Source organism: Vanessa atalanta, chromosome 14, assembly GCF_905147765.1.
Source record: "Vanessa atalanta chromosome 14, ilVanAtal1.2, whole genome shotgun sequence".
Lineage (NCBI taxonomy): Eukaryota > Metazoa > Arthropoda > Insecta > Lepidoptera > Nymphalidae > Vanessa > Vanessa atalanta.
In genome coordinates, this window is record NC_061884.1 from 3,582,665 (window position 1) to 3,592,519 (window position 9,855).

At 29.3% G+C, this 9,855-nt stretch overlaps 1 protein-coding gene across 5 annotated transcripts in view; it reads left to right on the top strand.

Annotated features, from left to right (window-relative positions):
• The window catches only part of LOC125068833 (inositol-trisphosphate 3-kinase B), a 156,385-nt gene extending 146,588 nt beyond the window's left edge, over positions 1 to 9,797 (top strand). For all 5 annotated transcript variants that reach the window (XM_047678159.1, XM_047678161.1, XM_047678160.1 and 2 more), the window contains 5 exons: positions 1,530 to 1,709; positions 6,596 to 6,668; positions 7,253 to 7,380; positions 8,033 to 8,284; positions 8,561 to 9,797. In XM_047678159.1, the coding sequence (XP_047534115.1) occupies positions 1,530 to 1,709; positions 6,596 to 6,668; positions 7,253 to 7,380; positions 8,033 to 8,284; positions 8,561 to 8,908 (981 nt within the window). In that variant the 3' untranslated portion in view covers positions 8,909 to 9,797. The remainder of the gene's footprint in view (positions 1 to 1,529; positions 1,710 to 6,595; positions 6,669 to 7,252; positions 7,381 to 8,032; positions 8,285 to 8,560) is intronic.
• Positions 9,798 to 9,855: the final 58 nt, after the last annotated feature.

Genomic DNA, 9,855 nt, shown 5'->3' on the forward strand with positions numbered 1-9,855 from the left:
AAAGGCACAACAAGTATTAAATAAACTATTATTTCTTGCTACTCCATTTCATTTGCAAAACTACACATTTGTAAGTTTTAGACGTTCGTACGTCAGCATTATCAAATTACTATGAGAGGGAAAATGATCTAGTACAAGGAATTTATAATTACAGAATTCATATTAATGACGTAATATTTTAGTTACTTTATTAACTTGTATAGCATGTCCTATTAAAGTAATCCTAAATTTCTGTCGCCTTTTTAAACCCATAGACCATGAAAATAGGTTGTTCATGTCCACTCAAAAGTTGCTCCACTATGTGTAAACTAAATTATAGAAATCAGTGGACCACACCACTTCTCACCAGCTTCACAGTGCCTAATCTCCTATTAGGGTTATAATTGTGTACGCCTTAGAAATCTATGACACACTTTGTACCGGAAGTTTCCCACAAATAACATATTCATTGATAAATATAATAAATTAATATGGAATTATATTGATTATTTCTAACAATTCCATTTAGATATTGCGAATAATGTAACCAGTAGACGGGCCAATCCGGTATTCCACCAATAAGAAAATTTTACATAGGTCGCATTACATTGACGTCATAACTGCCCGCTGCGGTTTCACCTAACCGCCACTGAGTCAGATAATATTACGTACGTTTATATTGGCGATGTAGCGCTTTTTGTCTCAGTGTATAACAGCGGATTAAGCCTCGTGGTTGCATTGCCGCCAAATTTTGAATTTCGAATTTCGTAATTTTTTAACGGTGCCATTAAATTGTTTGTCAGTGACTTCATTACATACTAATCAGTGTGTGATTTTGTAATTCTTTCTACCCAAAGTGTTTGTGTTATTGTGTTAGTGAAAATGTATTCCGGTGACATATGCTTTCGGATCAAAGATTTTATGGATGTTGTGTACTGTGTGTACGTTCAGAAACCTAAAAAGGTTTGTTAATATTTTAAATTAAAAAAAAAATCACTATCGAAAATGTTCTTTTTTTAAATGTTTATTTTATAAATAAGGAAACGATATTCTTTTCGAGGTTCATGTTATCGGTCATTAATAATAAATATACATACGTCTGTTACCCTCAATGTCTATAAGCTCAATTGCCTTTTCCACTTTTTGTCCTCATTGCAAAAAGGAACCTTCACCGTTATTTTCACGGTCAATATATTCATTGCTATCGTTATCTTGGTATTAACTTTAAGTTTTTAATATATATCTCAACATTTTATCAATGAGTTATTTTTATATATTTCCTTGAAAAATATAACTTTCTTTTTCCTCCTTCTCATTATTATTTTTTTGTTATTTACGAAACCTTATGACGTTATATTTTTACCATTCATTCAAAACAACGCGAAACTATGAATAAGACTTTAATGTCAACATTATTATTCTAACAAGATGAATTAAATGAGACGATCTCTTATAATCTGTTTTCGTATGACAAATACAATATATCTATATTGTCATTAAAATAAATAATTTAAACAATTATCATAAAATTCTTTTCATTCTTCTTCCAGCAATCGGAGAGATGGCGAAAGCTCCGCAACATAGTGCAGTGGACGCCGTTCTTCCAGACCTACAAGAAGCAACGGTATCCCTGGGTGCAGTTGGCTGGTCACCAGGGGAACTTCAAGGCTGGGCCAGACCAGGGCACGATATTGAAGAAGCTGAGTCCACAAGAAGAGAGGTGCTTTCAGGTGAGGATTAAGTTTAGGTATATTACAATAAAATAGATATGAAATCTCTATCTCTTTTTAAAGTCGATTAAAAAGGGAGACTTGGTGTCCCCACCTTGTCTTTATCTGTAACCTTATAATTTTAGGAGTTCTTAGTGTCTATGCTATTACGCATGACTGTTGCCATTAAGTTTTTAAAGTAATTACGTCGATTTAAAAGCCTTAATGATAATTGCGCTCATTTTTATAGAGATTTAATTACGTCTTGGAAAAAATACTACTTCGTACGATCACGCTTTTGTTTGTAATGTATTTCTTTATAATAATTAAATACGCGTATACTTTTATTTGTAATTAATTTTATGTAATAAGTCTTATTAAGTACGTCATAAAACATATGAGCTAGCTGTTAAACATACAAACATTGCTTCGTAAGACGTAATTTAAAATTGGTTTAGTTTTTCTTTTGGTTCGACTTCTATTTATTAATTTATTGAAATCATTATAGAATGATGTTACAAAAAGACTCAAACTAATAGTAGTTTGAGTCTTTTTGTAACAAACATACAAACACACAAACTTAATATAATTTATAAATAATTACTATCATTTGTGAAGGTTCTTTTAACCTTCACTATTGTGTAAGACTTTATATCATTTTTCATTCTGACGTCACACTAAGGTTAACCGCGATGAAATTTAATACTACATTTAATTACGTTAGATATAAATTGTATATATATTAAATTATATATGGGATAAAAATGATTTCACTCATTGGCGTACAAACGAGTAGGAATTGTGACAGCAAAATTCTCATAATTAATAAAATTTTCAAACAGCACCTCGAATACAAAGTGAAAGTCAATTGTTTCTGAATAAAACCTTTGACGATAATTTCCATTTGCAAAATGTGGTTTATTATATTCGTATCATACTATTCGATGTACGGTTATTACAACGCATTTAAATTACAATGTTATATTATTATCCATGATATATATTAAAGTATATAATGGTAAAAAGTAAAATAACCTATAAATATTCCAGTACTAGTATAGTCCTAGTACTCAAATGTCCTTGCTTGAGGAGAGGGTTTGGGGGATAATCCTGTTGAGCTAGTCCAATGCAGATTGGTGACAATGTGTAGGTAGTGCACGAAAACTTAATCGTGCTAATTTCTGTAACCGCTGTGCATCTCGGTTCTCAAAGCCTAATAAAATATTTAGATATATTCAAAAATAGACCAATCAAACTATATATTTCTTAAACGTTAAAACTTATTATTTAGCAACAAATTTAATTAATCGAATCAGTTTATTCCAGAGAATCGTGATTGTTTTTTTAATCTATTGACGTGTGTCAAACACTTGAGTATTAAATGATTTAAAATATAACACAATAAATAAAAATCAAACCGTTATAAAATTATACATAACGGATTAATGGAACAACTATTCCTGGAAAGAAGAATGACTTAACTAAATGGCAAGTAAGCGTTACTTCTAACTATTCGGTGATGATGCTGTTTATCGTTTCCGAATACCAGTATTGTGTAATTATTACTGATTATAGGAACTCGGGATTTTACTATTATAATATTTTGCCTTTGCAGTAAATATTTCCTGTTACGTTTGAACCTTAGCGTTGCTATATTCGGAACTGTTTTTCCTTTAAGTAATTTAATCTAAGGATAGAATTTTATATACAAGAATAAAAAAAGTCATAGGGATACTTTAATTTCTTTGCCTTTTATTTCAACCAATCAGCTAAGAGTATTTGGAGGGTAATATTTAGTTTATCCAATGAAATCAATCTTTACTAAAATATACTTTTACAAATAAAGGACTCGTTTTAAATCCTTAAACCAATTTCGATTATTTGAATTTGTACACTTATTAATTAATAATAAATAAATAAATAAACCACAGAGAACAGATAACCAATAAACACGAAGACCGAAATTAATTATTAGGGAAGTTAATTATTTAAGCTAATCATATAAAAACCAGAAATAACAGTGAAAAATCACTTTATTTATTGTATGTAATGTTTATTTAAGACGATTGATAAGGTACCTGTTTTCAAATATATTATTACGTTAAGTCAACAGATAGAGTTGACCAACGAGATCGTGTTCCTCGTTTATCGATCAAAGTACAACACTATTTATGACATATAAAATACCCTAATTAATTTAATATTAACGTTTTAATTGACACGTGATAATTTTAACCATCAACGATTTAATGAATTTGTTGAAGCATTATTTAATAAAGTTTATTGGTTTTTGATTCATAATTATGTTATTTTATTGTAATAATATTTTAAGGTGATTTCGAAACAAATGAAAATGGAATATTGTTATTTGTCATTCAAGTTAAATTAATGTAAATTAATTATAATTAATTGTTTATAATGAAACGAATAACAAGTGAGATAGCTGGTTCTAGTCTTCTTCTCAGTGATTCAGATGGACTTGTAAAAGTAAAATTGCATAAAATATGTATGTATATCTATGAGAAACTTATCGCTTTATTTAAATTAATCTATAATCTTTCGTTTGCAATGTTTTCCTTCATGAAAATCGTAACGATTTACAATCTTTGACATCATTCGTTATTAATCAATGACGAATGTTTACATTGCCTGTTTTGTTATCAAAATAATACAAACGATTCGTTATTTATATAGCAATGAATACGTATGTCTTTGTGATCAAAACACACATCATATGGAAAACATAGCCCTATTGAGTTTTACAGTCGAATTGGATCTGTCCAATTAATGAAATATCTACATCCATACATATATGTGACACTATATACATATATATGTCGGATCATCAGTAGGGGCTTTAAAATGTTCTTGGCTGTTATCTTCCTTGGTGGGCGTGATAATAGCGGAATATCAGAAATAAATACGCATTATTATTCTTCAGTACACTGTTATTTAATTTCCCAGTACAAATACAGAAATATGGTTAGGTTGATTAACTTAGATTGAGAGCCAATAGGTTAGAAAGGGTCTTCCTCGTGCCGTCGCACGAACGCGAATTATCTTTAATAGTACGTAAAGGAGGACATTGTAAAGACAACTGCATTCAAATAACTGAAATTAAAACAGAAAACTACTTCATCGAAATATTCGCGTATAAATAATTTTTCAAATAAGACAATGTTTTCTTGCTTCATTTCGTATCTCACTCGTGAAATGTTGACGACTTAGGGTGATACGACACTCTGATACGTTTATTTTAAATATATTAATAATTACAGTAAATATCACACTCTGATATTTCACGCTCGTGTCCTGCGGTGAGTTTCGAGTTTCTTCTTACAGAATAATTGTACAGTTCTAAATAAATGTACACATTTATTTGAAATATTGGCTTGTTTCGATTGACGTCAATAGATGACATACCTAATTCATTACTCAATACACGAAAATGCGTCATACTTTATTTGAAATTTACTTAAAACTTTCATTATTAAATAGGTTCAATGGTATTGATAGTGTGATTCAGACTTAATTAATATGAAATTAAAACGAATATTTTTACATCACACTAAATGATATACATCGATACTATATGATATTTCAATAAAATTATTTGATACAATAATAAAAAAGCAAATGACAGCCTTACTTATTGTACTGTCCTTTTTATTTTACTTTTTGTAAAAATTAAGATATTTTTATTGCAATATTTGTATATTTATGAGAATCGATGTCATCCTTAGTGGATGGATCACGGGATAGGCACTGAAGCAGTATTTTGCGAAACTACCTGCCTACCTATAAACGCGTAAATCGCTCTATTTATTTTTAAAAACATTTTATAATCCTTTCGTATTTAAGCAATGATAACTAACAAAGCAAACGTGCCAACCTTATATATATAAACAGATACATAGACAACATGGCGGATGAATAATTACATAATAGGACAATTAAATATGAGATAATAATAAAATGACTATTTCAAGTTTTTTAAAACCATGACACGTCTAATTGCGTCAATTGTTTTGAAACGCAAACAATATTTACTTTTTTATATGCATAAACCTCAGTCAATACAAAGTCTTGTACCTATTTATCAAACTAAAAAATATTTAGCATTAATAGATTTCAACACTCTTAAACCAAGAATGTAGGCACATGTATATTGTAGGTTGCCATGGAGAAGGATTTTAATTTTTATTTTTGTATAATTTTTATAACGTGCATCTGATCGCCATGACAACTAGTATAAATGGGCAGGTCACGTTTGCGGGGTTTGCTAATAGGATCTAATATTTACGGTTAGCGGGCGCATTTATGGCGTAAAGCATGTTTAATATACAGTACCAACTTATATAGTATCTCTCCACTACCTACCATTATCTATCAGGTGGATTATGCGGTCGTCACGCCTGTTTTAAATAATAAAAAAAACGTACATGTTATTTGATATTCGTTTACGTAACGCAATGTCGACGCTCTACCGTTATTGTAGTTTGAAATAATATTTACTTTTCATACTTTATTCGTGAAAATCTAATTCATCAATTTATCAAAGCTACTGGTTTATATGACATTTAATTAAAATCTATTTAATTACTACTACTAGCTTCTCGTCCGTTTATATTGAAGGACAAACGTAATGTCGTCAACGTCAGACGTCACGTATATTTTTTGTTTCGCTTACTTTTCGCGATAGCTTTCACGAGTGCACTTGAAAACATTGAACCGAACAGACGTGGCCGGTTGGTGTCGTCAAACTTATACTGTAACTTCAGTCATTAAATTACTATAAGCTTATAAGTATTTAACTTGTATACTCCAAACTCTTCTACTTAACACTTTAGTGTTAGTCTCTATTAATAGCTCGTCATATATGTAATTTATATTGTATTTTGTTTCAGTTACTGATGAAAGACATACTCCGACCTTTTGTACCTGAATACAAGGGACAAGTGACGTGTGAAGACGGAGAACGTATCCTTTTATAACATAAAAATATCGACGATTTATTATATAACGTATTTAACATACGTTCAAATTGAGAATAAAAATATATTCTTTCAAATTCGTCGTTTAGAAATTTAATATTTCGTTTATTTTATAATTTGTTGCTTAAAATTCATATTAATGTTATATACGTATCATAATGAATATGTTGACTCTCCCTACTTCAATACAAACTCATATTACACAATACAATATAAATTTTTTTAGAGATCTTTTACAAAAAAAGTTTCAATATTATCGATTGCGAATTCTGATATAATGTTATAGATTTCCTTTTGTAAAGTCATACGTTATATTAAATCCTATAAATACGGAAATAAATAAAAAACAATCCTATTTACAAGGTCATTGCTCCTTTGCTGATATCAATTATGATAATTAATTTCGAAATTCAAATTTAATTTTTTTTTTGTTGTTCAGTTTGTTTATTCTGTGTATCTCTTCAACGTCATAGTATTTTAAATAACTTTTTTTTAATAGTCCTTCACGGATTTTTTACTAAATATTTGTGTATTGTTATTCAATGATTCCTTAACGAACAACATGTACAGTGTACTTACAATTACAAGATCTTCTAAGTGATTTCGACTGTCCGTGCGTTATGGACTGCAAAGTTGGAGTCCGAACTTATCTAGAAGAAGAATTAGCTAAGGCCAAGGAGAAGACTAAATTAAGAAAAGTAAGTATATTATAAAAGATTAACCAACAGAATTTCTAACTGGTTCTTCTAAGTAGAAACTACAAAATTTATCCCAACTATTCAATGTCGATGGCGCATTGGATAAGGAATGATTATTATTTCTTACAGCGCCGTTACCTATGGTCGGTGTTGACCACTTACCATCAGGTGGCCCATTTGTAGGTCTGCCTAAAAAAATCTGTGGAAGTTTTAAAATTTATTTACAGTCACGTTTTAAATTTATAAAGTATATGATAAATTAACAACTTCATAATAATCTTATTTATTTGTTATTTATAATAACCACATTGACCTTTTATAACGTATATCTTTTAAACCGTTCTTAATATAGTACACTTCATTAACTATCAATTTATTTATAAATAACTATTTTAATATATTTTAATAACGTCATGATACTGTAATTATTGTTTTCGTTTCAATGACGATAACAACTTATTAATGTGTAAGATAATAATTAGTAAATGTTAATTAGAATTTCATTTAAAAGTTTTACTTATTAATTTAATTGAAAGAGAACAAAATTAATTGTACTTTGTAATTATAAGTATTTACATCTTTGTCTGATATTTATAACGATGTTTTTTGAAAATTATGTAATAAAAATTAAAGTCGAATGTACATTTTCCAGGATATGTATGAAAAAATGATTCAAATCGACCCAAAAGCGCCATCAGAAGAGGAACACCGGAGCAAAGGTGTTACTAAACCAAGATATATGATATGGCGAGAAACCATTAGTTCGACAGCGACATTGGGATTCAGGATAGATGGTGTCAAGAAAGCTGATGGAACAAGCTCCAAAGACTTCAAGACGACCAAAACTAGGGAGCAAATACTTGAGGCTTTCAAAGATTTCACTTCAGCATTTCCCAGCGCTGTCGTAAGTGTCAATTTAATCAAAAACCAAATTTAGACTCTAGTCCTGAATATTACACATTTGTACGTTTAAAAAATTTATAAAAACAATATTGATTTTTAAATCTATGCTGTTTGCTTCTACGTTCGTATCTATTTAAGAGAGATGGATATAAGTTCAATAAAATATGCATAAAAATATGAGTTCTGGTATTATTACTCATAGTATTTCCAATTTATTTCATGCAATGTAAAGTTAATTAAACATATTAATTGATTTCTTTCTTTTATGTTTTTACAGCCCAAGTATCTCGAAAGGCTCAAGAATATTCGGGCAACTTTGATTGAATCACACTTCTTCAGAACACACGAGCTCATCGGCAGCTCATTACTTTTCGTCCACGACAAAAGAAAAGCGTCTATCTGGATGATAGATTTCGCAAAAACTGTTCCCGTGCCTGAAGGCGTGAACATCGATCACAATTCAGCTTGGAAAGTTGGTAACCATGAAGATGGATACCTCATTGGTATGGACAATCTAATCTCCATCTTCGAATCCCTAATAAAAGATGACAACGGTAACATTGATCAGTGTTATTCCAATTTAAGTCTTGACAAAAACGTTAGAAGAGACACTTTAGCCACTTGAAAGAGGCCTTGGAATTGCCAATACAGAATATCGCTCTGTAGTGTCTTGGGCTTTGAAATCAGCAGTCATGTTACTGCATACAGACTTCGTATGGAGATGACGATTCGTGTGTATATATTGACGATTTATTCTTTGTAAATAATGATTGCAGTAAAGACCGTTATTGTATTATTGATAAGTTTAAAATACTCATCTTAGAGTAGGTTATGATCGTTGATGACTTTATTTGTACTGTTTATATGATGATGTAAATGTGTGTTGATTTTGATCAAGTAGATATCGAACACTTAAAAGTTGGTACTAGATATAATTATGGAACAAGTTTAGTATACTTATATCTCTTTGAAAGAAGAATACTGATGTATTTATATATCTTATTTATGATGTGTTTATTGAACTTATATATATATAAGGTACATATAGTATTGTATGTAAAAGTAAATGGAAATAACGATACGATTGTATTTTTGGTAGTTTTTAATAATTTATTTTTTCAATCACAGCACAAAGAATGTATCTTGTAAATAAATAAATAAAAATAAAGACGAAATGTATTGATCGATTTATCAAATAGGAATAAAATTATTTATTATTTAAAAAAAAAAAAACAGGAACAGGAACCGGAATACAACTTTTGTGTATATCGTTTTATAAATCAGACAAGTTTAAGTGTTATGAAATTAAATGAATTTTCATTAAAAGTAAGTTTGACTCGAACAAAATTAAACTCGATGCTAAGATATCAAGGAATAAACACATCTTGTAATATATATTTATTTTTATTATTGTAACTACACTATATTAGTGTAACGACTAGATAAAACTTTATTGCTAAGTTAAAATGTATAAGGTTAAACATATTTGATGATACTAATTAAAACATATCACAATATTTTTGTTTTTGTAATCCTCCTTCAAAAATTCCAAATTTTAAAAAAATAGACTAT